The sequence below is a fragment of the Ptychodera flava genome, unplaced genomic scaffold (genome assembly GCF_041260155.1).
Source record: "Ptychodera flava strain L36383 unplaced genomic scaffold, AS_Pfla_20210202 Scaffold_35__1_contigs__length_1935909_pilon, whole genome shotgun sequence".
Classification (NCBI taxonomy): domain Eukaryota; kingdom Metazoa; phylum Hemichordata; class Enteropneusta; family Ptychoderidae; genus Ptychodera; species Ptychodera flava.
Window position 1 is genome coordinate 1,745,855 of NW_027248357.1, and position 14,553 is coordinate 1,760,407.

The 14,553-nt window shown below is 38.2% G+C and overlaps 3 protein-coding genes across 5 annotated transcripts in view; all 3 read right to left on the bottom strand.

The window, feature by feature from the left end:
* Positions 1–14,553, bottom strand: part of LOC139127715 (GRAM domain-containing protein 4-like) — a 137,177-nt gene that overhangs the window by 57,649 nt on the left and 64,975 nt on the right. For all 3 annotated transcript variants that reach the window (XM_070693610.1, XM_070693609.1, XM_070693611.1), the window contains exon 7: positions 5,087–5,112. In XM_070693610.1, coding sequence (XP_070549711.1) covers positions 5,087–5,112 — 26 coding nt within the window. The remainder of the gene's footprint in view (positions 1–5,086; positions 5,113–14,553) is intronic.
* LOC139127717 (uncharacterized) lies at positions 8,287–9,419 on the bottom strand. The gene is made up of 3 exons (XM_070693613.1): positions 9,146–9,419; positions 8,801–9,049; positions 8,287–8,697 (listed from the first exon to the last, which is right to left on the bottom strand). The coding sequence occupies exons 1-3, from the start codon at positions 9,239–9,241 to the stop codon at positions 8,566–8,568; spliced, it is 477 nt and encodes a 158-aa protein (XP_070549714.1). The 5' UTR covers positions 9,242–9,419; the 3' UTR covers positions 8,287–8,565.
* On the bottom strand, positions 9,692–14,519 carry LOC139127716 (uncharacterized). The gene is made up of 5 exons (XM_070693612.1): positions 11,858–14,519; positions 11,138–11,403; positions 10,833–11,040; positions 10,490–10,675; positions 9,692–9,845 (listed from the first exon to the last, which is right to left on the bottom strand). The coding sequence occupies exons 1-3, from the start codon at positions 12,091–12,093 to the stop codon at positions 11,033–11,035; spliced, it is 510 nt and encodes a 169-aa protein (XP_070549713.1). The 5' UTR covers positions 12,094–14,519; the 3' UTR covers positions 9,692–9,845; positions 10,490–10,675; positions 10,833–11,032.

The window sequence follows — 14,553 nt, forward strand, 5'->3', positions numbered from 1 at the left end:
GCATCCACATTTGAAACAACTTACAAACTTAACCAATACACAAGGATGATGACACAAGAGATAAAGTTAAAAATTTAACTGTGGTGAACTTGACTCTTCCTTTCAAATCCTTACCTAACTTGACATCTTAAACTAATATACACTGCAAGGTTAATTGCGTGCAAAAAGACATCAGGGGTGGACTATTTGATATGGGGGGGGGGGGGTGTCTGGAAGATTGTTGAGGTACATTATCTTTTTTATCCAATCCATTGTGCATCATTTTTTTCCCACTCTCCCACCTTTTCTTTTTGTCAAACCTTCTCTGGCTGATTTTTTTATTGACATTTGTTTGGAATATTTTTAAAAATCTGCCAGGACCCCCTCCCTAGGATATCAAATGGTCCATCCCTTTGTATTGACCATCTTTGCATGAGATATACAATGACCAGATGGCAGGAAGTGTGTCAACTATTTACAACCTTGATACTCTTAAACATTGAAAAAATTTGGAATATATTTGTTGGAAACCAAACCTGCTAAAATCACCAGAGCTATGTTTTCTAATGATTTTTTTACCGCATTTCAACACCAAATACAGTTTACCATATCAAATGCTTACTAAATCACCACATTATATACTCTTAGTTCCAGTAGGTATAAAATTACCAAAAAAATCTTAAAAATACAAAATAAAAGATATCCCTGTAAAATTGGCATTTGTGCAAAGGATTGATGCTACCTACCTTACACACAAAATATCCAGGTATGTAAGGGTAGCTCAAACCCTGACTGGGACCGCCAACTGGGACTCCCAGTTGGCTTAAAATGCACTCTGGGACCGGTCCCAGTTCACTACTGGGACCGGTCCCAGAAGCGAACTGGGACCGGTCCCAGTTGGCCTCTGGGACCGGTCCCAGTTGGCCTCTGGGACCGGTCCCAGTTGGTTTCCAGGGCCAGTCCTAGTTGGCCTCCAGGATCAGTTCCAGTACACTTCAGGAACACATCCAATTTGTGAACTGGGACCACTATGAAAAAACCCAGTTACTGGTACTTAATACTAACAATCTGTTAATGTTTTCATCTTTTTACTCTGCCATAATCGTAGGTATATGCGACATTTAATAGATCCCAACTATTAAAGGCCAAAGTAATTTAATTCTTTGTTTTGTCTGTGTGCACATACTAGGGTTTTTTCTACTGCCAATGGTTTGAATAGGATTTTACTGAGCTTTCCTGTTTACAAAATTTCACATCTTGTAGTATAACTTATGATGATCACGATGAAAGGAAGTTTCTGATGATTTTTGTATAGACACTTATGTTGTTACATGGAAATAATCATGAAAATATAAGGGGTGTTTTGATTTTCTTGTATGTGTTTTAGTACTGCCTTCCCGCTCATGTTTCGAAACATTTGAGTGGGCGCTAAACAAAGAATTTGATTACTTTGGTCTTACTGCGATGTACTCATTCTTAGCACTAGTAAGTCCTGTGCTATGGTGTGTGTTGAAATCTTACTGCACGGATCACGTTGATAGAGAGACTGTGTACTGAATCAGAAGAAAAAGGAGATGAAAACAAGTCATCGTGATGACACAGTCCCCACTTGTTAATGGGTACTTTGATTACAGGTCCTCAGAGAGGATAGAGTCCTCTTCATTAGGTCTGTGATAATAATGAATAAATTCGCTTGATACATGTCTGAGTTGTAGTTCAGGACATGAAAAAATCGTAATAAAATGGCCACATGGTGGCCATATTTGATCGTATCACAAAACAAATAAATGTGCATATGTATGACATAGGTCAATGTCCTTGTACCAAGTTTGAATAAAATCGGTTGAGTTATGCCTGAGTTATGGCTCTGTACATGAAAAAATCGTAACAAAATGGCCGCAGAGCAGCCATATTGGATCGTATCACAAAACAAATTGATGTGTACAGCTATGACATTGGTCAATGTCCTTGTACCAACTTTGAATAAAATCTGTCGAAACATGCCTGAGTAATGGCTCTGTACATGAAAAAATTGTAACAAAATGGCCGCACGGCGGCCATATTGGATCGTATCACAAAAAAAATTGACGTGCATATCTATGACATTGATCAATGTCCTTGTACCAACTTCGAATAAAATCAGTTGAAACATGCCTGAGTTATGGCTCTGTACATGAAAAAATCGTAATAAAATGGCCGCCTGGCAGCCATATTGGATTGTATCACAAAACAAATCGACGTGCATCTGTATGACATATGAAGTAATCCTTGTACCAAGTTTGAATGAAATCGCTCCAGGCATCTCTGAGATATCTGCGTGAACGGACGGACGGACGCACACACGCATGGACGGACGCACACACGCACGGACATGACCAAACCTATAAGTCCCCCCGGACGGTGTCCGTGGGGACTAATAATTGTGCAAGACTAGCAATTAACTCATCATAACTCATCAAGGCTTTCATTACATTAAAAACAGCAAACAAAACATTGAACGAAAACCCGCAATTCACTTGCAGTATATGACTGATATCTTAATTTGGACCTACGGTAGTTATATTTCTGAACAGATCTAGACACAAATAGGAGAGGGGCAACCATTAGTGCATGCATGTACTGTTACTGCAGAATCATTTCATTGTGATGCGAGGAAAAAATAGACATCAATGAGGTGATAATAGTCCCATTACATTTTAAGACAAAGGGTTTTGAATATACAAGTCAACAACATGCACTGCTTCAAAACTTCATTGACAGCTAGTAGCTATATGTAGTATATGCTGTCTCAGTGTTTTCTATTTCAGTCTGTATGTCTGTCATAGCTCTATGGAGCTACGAGTCCCAGAATTGAAATGAGACCTGACTGTCCTTGAATGAAACTGGGAGATGTTAGCTTTCCCACACAAAAAACATACATAATTTTCACAACAGTACAGAGAATATGAATAAAACAAGTGCATACAATTGCTACAAAAGGCATATAGTGGGATGGGAAACTTCTTTCCCATTAATATTATGGTTTCGTCATACAGCATGGAGGTACCCTCAAATTATATATGTTGTTAAGGAACACTCCAAAACCGATGTCATTTATCGTGCATATCCTGACTTTTACAGTGAAATATCACGACTAATATTTACAGTATATGCCATTAGGAAGCAATAATGGCATGTGTGTATCATAAATAGTATATATACAGATGACAGACATCAGACTATCCCTTCAGCTTCTTTTGCTGTATATTCATATGTCAACTGGAAGCTTTAAAAGTACCGGTATGTGAATTTCATGATAGTTATGATTTTCAGACCACACTAAGGGATGATCAAATAATGAGGTCATCCCTTGGTATCTAAAGACCATATGTCAATGCTATCAGAGTACAACTTTCACAGAAGATTTTTGATTGTAAACAAGAAAACAATTCTCAAAAATTAACTGACTATCAGACTAAGGCAAATTTCTAGGCAATGCTGATTTTAATCCAAAATTTAGGTATTCTCAGGAATGTATGTACAAATACCAGTGTGACTGGGCCATTGCTTTGAGAAAAGAAGTTCTAAATGATCAAAAAAGATGACACACTGTAGATGATGGTCCCCATCAATTAACATAATCATATTAGAATTAAGATCAACACTGTCCAAAAAACAATTGACACAAAACAATAATTAATGTAATCCCAACTTGACCAATGCAGTTCCCCATAACCTCATCGTCCACTCGCATGGGTCCGTTAATTAGACTAAAGTCTCTGCTACCTACCTAGTGCGGGATCCACCTACTACATTGTCTGAGGGAAGTAGGATGGACTTTCAAAATGTGGCGCGCCAATCACAGTGCACGTCACATACATTACATAAACAGACGAGACCAAGTTGGCGCTGGTCAACTGCCGAATGTGCAACTGGGACAGTAGTTCCAAGCAAAGTTACTTGTTTGCTGAAAAATTCATAGCTGATACTTCATCTGCTTCAAAAATGTTCATATCGAGTGATTTTCCTCAAAATTCGAAAGACACATTGGCAAAACATAAGCATGAGCAACATTCCAGTCACCTGCATGGGTAAGCGGTGCCAACGTCAATTATAGTGGTGCCCAACATTCAGTGTGGGGTGACTGGAATATTGGTCATAGTGACACTTATCATGTTTTGGCGATGTGTATTTCAAACTCCACCAAAAATCACACAAAATGAGCATTTTTAAAGCAGATGAAATACCAGGTAAGAATTTTGAGAATGAAAGGGAACGATGGACTATTAGGTGATAAACGAACTTGTTAATTTCACAGTGAAATTGAACGCAGTGGATTGACATGGCATAGTCTGCATATATATCTGGTTTCCTAACTTTAGGAGTTCAACATGCATACATGTATACACTTATCTATGGGCAGTGTAGGTGCAGAGTGGAACTATAGTTAACAAGTACCTGTGGGTCCAAAAGATTGATGAGCTCATTGTTTTCAAGACTCTTGCTGATGTATGTTGTATGTATGTGTGTATGTTGTATGTTGTATACGATGTATGATGTATGCTTGACATATGCTCTTACATGTAACAGATAAGACCCTGGTGATATGTTCTCTGAGGTCACTCATTGACATTGCCATTGGAGCTGAAGTACATGTACTGAGTGATTACATGATAGGCTATTTACAGGTCACATAATACTGTGTAGTGGCGCTTTAAAACACACGATCTATCAACTCATTTGGCCAAGATCTGATTTCTAGGAGCATACAGCTGTCCTGACAAGAGACCTTGGCATGCAAAGATGCCTCATGCCCCTTTGCAGCACCATATAGGCCCCAACCACACAAACAGAGTCCTTGTTTAATCAACCATACTTCTACTGTTTGGGATCAACAGTCTCCCTTCCCCCGGATCACCAGAGTACCAACATCATCACAGTCCCACAGTCCCAATTTTATCAACTCACATAGAATGACTATACAGTCTCAACAGGACCAACACAGTCCCTATGTGTAGTTAACTAACACTATGCCCTCTGGATATACATATCTCAACTTTTAACTGACCAACTAGAACAACATGGTCCCCCTTATCCCGCTGTTGAAGATATTCTTAATAGTACTTACTAAATCTCTTGATATTCTCCTTCAATCTGCAATTAATAGAAATGTTGATATATTACTATTACTTGCATAGTAGAGGGAAAGGGTACATGACACTCATGTGGCTGGGATGGTAACTGGTGATAACTTATTCCAACTCATTTAAACCAGTTAAAAATCCAAGCAACTCCACAAGGGCTTATATAGAAGGGCTGATACAGTACTCAGTAAGGGGCTATCTTTGCATTATAACAATGTAATCTTAACGTATTTCAGCACACGCAGCTTCCTTTAACTCTGTAAGTGGGTACATTTTAACATAAACATTCTATCTGCGTGGAAAAAAACCTGTTTTCTGCATAATGTCTAAATCATATTGTCTGCATTCTGTAACACATCAATAAAATCCAATCTTTTGGAAAAATTGATCATCTGACAGTCTTTGACAAAATCAAGAATAATGTAATACAACTTATCATTATGCATCTGTTAACCTAGATTTACTTTAAGGATGTGCCTGTATATCCTTCTAGTTAAATACACGCACCTAAAATTTCGCTCTTTTTACGGCAACTTTGTATTCTTTTTATCAAACATCACTACCTAGCATATGTAGGTGGTTAAAAATTATTTCAGCATAAAAATTCCAGCTATAGCAAGTACGCTGGCCAAATAAATGTGTTTCAATTTCTTCTGATCATTAGAAGGGATACAATAGTCTGCAAAGATAACAACAGCGGGGTAAGCTATGGCATATTCATGCCAGCCATGCATGTATAGTCGGAGTCAATTAAGTCTCATTTTTTCCAATCATAAATCATTTGCTGTCGCTCACAATACTTCTCAGAGTCTTCATTAAATTTGTCTTAGGGTTGGTTGGTTGGACCTTTCTTTTTTTTAATTTCAATTCTTCATCGAAGCCCGATGATGTTTGAATGAGAATGGAACCTCCAATCGTTGCATTGAGTACTGCTCCAAATACTGTCATATCAACTGCTGCTGAAATTATATAAGGTTCTTTTGGAATATCATTTTTCTGCCTGAGAAAATCTTTGGTTGCAACAACTTGCAGTGTCGTCTATTGCTTGTGTAAGACCGCTGTTCAGAGATGGTTTTCCTGGGTTCCCAAGGTCTGTCTTTAGTATTTTTTCTACAGGCATGGAATAAGCAATAATCAACCCAGGATAATATTGATCATACACGTTCTAAGTCACCGTATACTATAGAAAGAGCAAAGATTAGGCCAAGAAAAAAAAAGAAAGTTTCTGGTCAGGCCTTTCTTTAAAAAATGGTGCGGCGACGCGGAATTTTTTTCCCTCCTCCTCAAGGGAGGGAGCAGGGTCAGTTAAAGCGCCAAAGCTTAGCGGCTAATTTGCATAATCATTTGCAAATCATTAATTTATATTTGCATATGGATGTAAGCTTGCACATGTATCCACACATAAATGTACACTCACAACAAAGTGCAATGGTAACACACAAGAATTCAGTTTGAACATCAAGGAAACTCTTTATTACACATAATCATCACAGTATTGTAATTACAATTAAAACAGAAGATTCAGATTGAAACTTTGAAAGCAAGAAATGGTTCGTCTGATTTGAGTTTCATTAACACATATCATATATTGCTAATAAAATTGTCAAAACTTGCCAACAAAGAGGAAAATTCACAAGTTTAAGCTTTACCCAATTCAAATGTAATTGAGTTTTATATCATTTTTGAACGACAAACACCGCGAATAATTTTTCATCACGGGGATAGATTTCAACCAGCCCCCCCCCTCTCCATAACTACTACTGCCACTGAACATCGTCGTTTGATTCTTGATTTTAAAATACCACCAAGATGATCACAAGACATAACTAAGTACGACTAGAATCACTCTAAAATCAGGTGTAAAATCTTTCAGAGAACGTAACTACACGTTATAAACACGTCGGCCAACATGGCCGCCGCCATATTGAAATGTATGCAATGTGAACTCGATCACCAGTCAACTCTTGTTTCTTTTGCGGTCCATTTCGTTGATCAAAGCATGGGAATGTGATCAAAGGCCCCGCTAGTGCTACACCGCCCACCTCTGTGAACACTTGTCCGCTATGTATAACAACTTATCTGATGCATACCATACTTCACACCTTCCACTCTTTCACCAGGTTAAAAGTTGCAGTGAGCGCTAATGTGTACACAATGCATGCAACAGCTGGTAGCTACGCAGAGTGTGTGAACTAAAGGATGGCGGGAATATTTTAAAGCGTAGCGGGGAGAATCAAAGCGTAGCGGGGAGAGGCGAAAGCGTAGCGGGACCACTACGCTAAAATGGCCTGGGGAGAACACTGAGTTTTATAGTTTTATCAATATAGTAACATTTAAACTGTTCATGCAGTCACTGATCATGTGCCCCAAAGAATTTTCTCTTTCTCTTCAGCATTTTTGGTTTGGTGTTATAGTAATCAGTATGTAGTTTGCCACAGCCGCGGGCCACAAACCAGGAAAAAAAGGGTGACGCGCTGTTGTTCAAGTGACGCGCGTGCTGACCAGAAACATTTTTTTTTTGGCCTTAACAAAAAATTATTCCACATGATAAATCTCACGGGCCACTGCTGATGGTGTCTGTGCTGATACTGCCATCGTCAATCGCTTCTCTGTTGTCTGTGGGTGGAGTAAGAGTTTGCGAGCAAAGATGCCATTTTGGTCTTGAATAATATAAACTTATTGCTGACACATAGCATACCAATAATCAGATAAAGTAGTCTTTGCTTATGGAGTTGCTAGCTGTTCCACTTGTTGCAACACTTCCGTCAGGTTTGCCTGCTGCAAGTGTTCCACTTGTTGCTTCTGAAGTTTGTACTCTCAGACAGTGTTCCCTCTAAGGTTTTGAGAGGGTGAGCAACTTGTTGCCCGAAGGGCACAGCGGCCGCAGATGCCGAAGGCCGGAAGAAAAAATCTATATTTGTGTGGTTTGATTTAAACCCTGTTTAGTGGCTCTTAGAGAAAGGAAAGGACATTTTTCACAACCTTCAGTTTATGACTGATATCACTATAAAGAGTATCTATAACTTTTTTATTATATTTTCAATATGTTTGTTCTGTGTATGAACTATAACTAATTTCAAAACCATGTTGAAATGCACAATATTCAGTTTGCCAACATTATTTTAAACACAGTTGAAAAATGATTAAATTACATGTATTAACAATAATAGAACAAAAATAGAGCTTCTGTCCTTTTAATATCATTTTATTTTCGATTTTCTGCTACAGAGGCAGACAAACACAATAACAGTGCACTCTCATATGCAGGCTAATTAACAGTCCATATCTGACTCTGAGTCACTGGAATGTGGATTATCAAAAATCAGTCTTCTCCTTTTGGCTTGTAGCCAGTTGTTGTACACTTTAGTAGCATCGAGTGATTGGAGCCCTGTATAGCAAAGTTTCACACGCAGAAGCATGTCTAGGTGTTGAGCAGAAAGTCTATTTCTTTGCTTAGTTTTAATCAAGTTAGTTTGGCTGAACCCTCTCCCACCTCAGCACTGCTGGCAGCCATAACAAGACACATTTCAGCTAGGATAGCCATATTAGGATACTGCTGTCTCTTTACTGGATCCACTGTTAAATCCAAACAAAACTGTAAGGTAAGAAAATGATAAGAGAGAGAGAGAGCAATTAATTACTCTTACATTGACAAATATGAAGAGGACTAATACCAATTTATTTCAGTGATCACTTACTTCTTCTTGAGAGCAGTTCAGATAGGATTCCTTCAGGCAGTATTTCAGGTCATCCCACTCATCAGAAATGGTTTCCAAATCTTCTGCTGGTAGGAGTGTTCTATACCTCCGATACAGTTCCTCTATCTGGTCCACTCCATACAGGACTGACCTCTCTTCAGGAAACAGTGCAGGAACAAATATGTCAAAGTTGTTAACAAATGCAGTATCAGGAAATCTATGCTGCAAATTAATGTTCAGTTCACTGACCTGAAAGATAAAACAGGAAGAGAAAGAAGAGATAATTTTGAAGTCAAATCAATGCACGATACATATTTCACTGGTAGAAAAATATACAATACATACCAAATGTTTCACATCAGACGTGAACAATTTCTGACTTTCTTCCTTGTTGCCATGTAGTTCTGTCATATCAGGAAGCCTGGACAAAAGTTTCTGCATAGAGGGGCCCCAGGTGATGGCATCATCAGCAGCAGTTAGGTAGCGTTCCCTTAAAACTATCAATGGTACGCTTCACACTTCTTCCAGCATCAGATGGCCTGATATTTCGTTCCTGAAGAGCCTTGTTGAGGCTGTTAAGTTTGCCTAACAAGTCTCTAAGAAAGAAAAGTGTCAAGCAAAACCTAGAGAGAAATAGTGAATAGTACAAGTTGTAATCAAAGCAAAACTTACTATGCAAATGTTAGCAGTGATGTAGATTAGTGATGTGGGTATTTTCAACAATTTTCCATAAAAGTTTTTGGCTATTCAAAAAGGTAAGCCGCATCCTTGGTTTGAATACACTGTACTTTACATGTTTACAAGATGACAAGCAGTAATTTACCTGTAAGTAGTTATAGCCGAAAGGATTCCCATTGCAGTAGGGTCTTTCCCAGATTTGAATTCACCAGAAAAATACGCAACCAGGACATCATAGGATCTGACAATAGCAGTAACAGCCTCGCCAAGACTCAACCATCTTATATCATGCACCCTCTTCATCCGAATCTCTTTCTGGTCCAATACACAGAAAATGTCTTTCAGGTTTTCTTGCCTGGTACTGGATCTAAAAAATGTTTAATAAAGTCATTATTAATATTATACCATGGTACAACAAAAAGGTGCCCATGCACTTTAAAAAATTCATATAAATTGGAAATGAAACTGGAAAATGTGTAAGAAAACCAACAAAAGATAATATTACCATACACTTAAAACACATGTCATGGAGATTGGAAGAAGATCACAAACAAAATAAAAAATACTGCTGTTAAAAATCATAGCCATGCTTTAATGTAGTCACTGACCTACTGAAGTGGTTATAGATAGCTTTTACTATCCCTTCAACCTTACTCATATATGACACTTTAGCAAAAGCCTGCTTTGTAGCCAGTGCTTCCTGTGGGTGACACAGTGTTTGCTCAAGAAGAAATGGAGAATCCACCTAAGAAGCGAGTGAAAGCACAGGAAGGTTGCATTTGATATTAAAGTAGATGTGACAACAGTGACAAGTAGATTACAGTTGATAATGAGATTGCATTAGATAAGCAGATTGCAGGTAAAGACTTTGCAGGTGATAGATTGCAGGTAAAGACTTTGTAGCTGATAGATTTCAGGTAGTAAGTGGGAAAGCAGGAAAGCACAGTGTAAAACATTTGCAGTAAATTAGAAAATTAGCAGATAGATTATTTGTAGCTGTACTTTTCATACCTTTAGCCTTGCCTGTACACCGTTATACTTGCCCAGCATCACCTCAACTCCATCACTTGTCCACATTATCATCCTTTCAAGTCTTACATTATTATCATTAAAGTACTGTTTGATGATATTATACAATGAGAGAGCAGTGCATGAGACAACATCAAGGTTTTTCAGGAATTTTACTTTCACTGTGTCCTGAAAAAAAATAATATTTGTTAATTTCATTCAGAATAATGTGCTCAGTTATTAGGGAAAAAAAGAACAAAAGTATAGGACAACTTTTGACAGGAAAAGAAAAGAGTTGCCCCTTTTTACTGGAAATGTTTACAGGAAAATTGGTCTGATATGTTACCTGATATCTGTACTTCACATACAGCATGAGATTTTTGGTGGTTGAGATGTCAGTAGACTCATCTGCGATAAGAGTATAAAATCTGGCCTTCTTCAGTTCTGCTAAGATCTCTTGTTCCTTCACATCACTCAATGATGACACAAACTCCCAGGCATAGTTCTTTCCCCTGTGGTTTTGATCAATTTCTATGCCTTGTATCTCTAGTAATCTGTGTGAAAATATAAATCAAACAATGATTAGAATCCTTGGTAAATACATAATTTGACACTTATTTACTACAGTTGACTGCCATCAAAAGAACTCACCTGTGTAATTTCTTTGCCTTGAAAACACTGATATTTTCTTGACATAAGAATAACACGTTTCTGATGAGGGGGATAACTTTAGCCCCACCAACTCTTTGTGCATTTCTGACACTGGCTTCTGCTTCCTTGATAAGGTTGGTTGTCGAGTAGCAGCAATGTGTGTAGCTCTCGTATTATGTCGCTGGAGATACTCTTTTTTCCATCCTTTGTCTGGACATTTTTTCCCGACAGCAAAATTATCTTTGGCACTTGCCCTTCTACAGATTCTACAACGAAACAGATCAATCAGAAATGAATGACATTCCCAAAATAAGATGAAGAGAGTAAAAAACACAAACAGCAATACAATAAAACAGCCACTCAAACGCTAGTTACTCTATGCAACAAAAAAACAAAATCTTTGGGTGCGAAAATTGATATGCAGCATGCAACCGAAATTTAGTTGACAACTACTTCTTCATCACAAGCCGGCGGCCTCCAGCTGATAGACTACATGTACATGTATGCCCAACTCACAGTGACTTCACTTATTATGTATGTCCGATAGCTGCTTGGGCAGATCGTCTATGTGGCTGCTTGACTGAATTCTAGCCGATGATGTGCCACTATATGCTACGAAAGGTGCAAATCAAATACTACGGAACGATCTCAAACGCGCAAATTTTGCAAGAATACATCTCACTAATCTTTAGAAAATGCCGTGAATATTTCGATACTCACTCGCAAGTTACCGTGTTGCTGACGTCGTCGTAAGTGAAATGTTCCCCTACCGTTGTCTGCCATGAAGTCAAAAAACGTCCCCTAACAGCTCTTCGTTTAGCAGTAGGTTCGGGACCCAAAACTTCGGGATCACTCACATTATCTCCAGTATCTCCCACGACACTTTGAACTTCTTGATCGTTTGAAGGCCTCTTTAGATACGCCAGTATTCCTGATTGCCTCACAGGTGCAGCCATGCCCGTCCATATGCTAATATTTATCGAATGAGTGACGTAGTCACAACGTACACTGAACGTTGGTAACAATTGCGCCGCCAACGAGCGCTGAGCTCAAAACCAGGAAGTACAGTCGGCGCTGATATCGCACATTTCGCCTGAGTTATCGTTACCAAAACTATTATACAGATCGAAATGACTGAAACTGATGAAACTGAAGTTGCGCAAAACATCAAATTTCACTGCGAAAGCAGTCAGAGGCACTGCGCAAATAGCGCGCAAATAAGCCTTAGAGGGAACACTGCTCTCAGACTACCGATTCTTCCTGTTCACAACCTGACCTGGATATTTTTACTTCTTTTAGTAAGCTATTTTTTTGATCTGCCGTGTCCTTAGGATTTCCTCACTTTTACCACTAGCAAATACACACAGTGGCCTACACCTTATTTTTTTTGCACTAGTGGTACCTCTGTCAAACTCTGTCAAGGCTGCATTACAAAGTGTTAGGTAGGTCCTCTCAGACTCCTGCATCTCCTGAAATCTCATTTATGAACTTGTTATTACCTTTTATAAAAGATACTGTATGCTTAAATTTATAGAGGAAAAATATACAGGGTGAAATAATCAATGGCAATAGTATAACACTCAGTGTTGCGTAGTCCCATTCCATTTATTACTGCATCTTATTGCAAGATTAGTGCTGCCACCAATGGAGTCCAAATTCTATTTAACATTTAACAGTTCATTCAATTCATTGTCAAAGCCCAAAACTTTTTTTCAGATTGTTGATAAGGGATTGGGGCCTGGCTGAACATGGTATAAAGTATACTACTTATCTACCTTACCAATGGTTTTGTGTATCTGCTGTTACTGTGTACAGCATGATATTTAGACGCAATGGAATTACAAGTAATTTCAGCCTAGGTTCTATCTGCAGGAGCCATTTGCGCAACTTATACTTGCATGCTGTTGTAGTGCGAAATGTGGGACAAGTTGGCTGGGCACTCCAGAAAGGCTCTATAACCACTCAATCACGCAACTCTGGTAGGTTGCAGGGAATATCGTAGGGTAGAAATTTTGCAGCCCTTGTTCAAATAAACACCAAAAGGTGTTTGCTATGGTCACATGTATGCCAGCTGGGTATACATCTTCTAGCTTACTCAGGGTTGCCTACAGATGTTTATGCTGCTGTACTGCAGCTGAGATTAAACACACAGTTTTTCAGCATGTTTTTATTGCAATACGTAATCCCTGTTATTGTTCCTGCCTGTTTTTGTACTCTGATTAACGTCACATCTCTGAGATTTTTGAGCCCTGAATGTGATTGCGCTCCCGTATGTCCGAGTACAGCCAAAATCTGGAAGCAAATGTCGTGACCCATGACCTCGACCCTGAAAGGTCAGGCTGATAACAGAAGCGTTGCTCTGATTGTTGACAGTTTTCAGAAGTACTAAGGATCGCGCAGATTTTTATGGTTTGTTTTTTTTAATGAAATGAAATGTTTATTTATTGAAAAGAAATGATTAATATGTAAATATGTTCTATTAACAGCAATATTCTGTGAATGAAACTGGAGGAAATATAATTTTTTACTGTAACCCAGTGAAATTTTATAGCAGCCATATTGTCAATATGACTGGTCACATGACTGGTCATGTGATATGTTGTTCCCTAAAATGTATGTTATATATTGTGAATTATTTTTTGATAAATCATAACCATTTAAGATGCATGTTTCTGCAAGGAAGACATAAAGCAGGGATTTACAAATAAAATGTGTTAATTTTTAAATACAGAATTATGTCAGATGCTGATCTTTGTGGTTCATTTGCTCTGCCTTTTGTGAGAAAAATCTTAAACAGGTACATCTATAAATAAAGTAAAGGGTAGTTATTATTACATACATGTAAAGACAATGCCATGAAAATTGCAACTGTATTCAAATTTGCAACCTTTAATGCATTCAAAACACGTCTTGATGCTTCAAATATTCTTCCCCAGCATATTCTTTGCCAACTCTGGTCACATGATTAGTCATGTGACTAATCACGTGACCTGGAAATACAAAACTTATGTATGAGAAAGTGGGAAATTTCATGCTGATTCAGGAAATATATGGTTTATTGGTACTACTTAATTTTTACTCTAAGCAGTGTTGATGCAATGACCACACCCAAGATTTTATCAATATTTACATAAGGGGCCTGGTATATAGGAATATATTGGCCTTGGTAGTCAAGGGGTTAAGGTCTTGGATTTTCTATCCTTGACCAAAAGTATATGTATGCACCAAATTTCAACTCAAGCTGATAAGTACTACCAAGAAAACTGAGTGGATGAACAGAATGATATATACACAGACTGTTGGGGAAACTGGACTGCTCTGCATACATCATCTTTAAATTTGCTATTATTCACGTATTGCAACTGGAAATCTAAAAAGTCATTCTTTGTAATATTCCTTCTGACTCAAATAACATC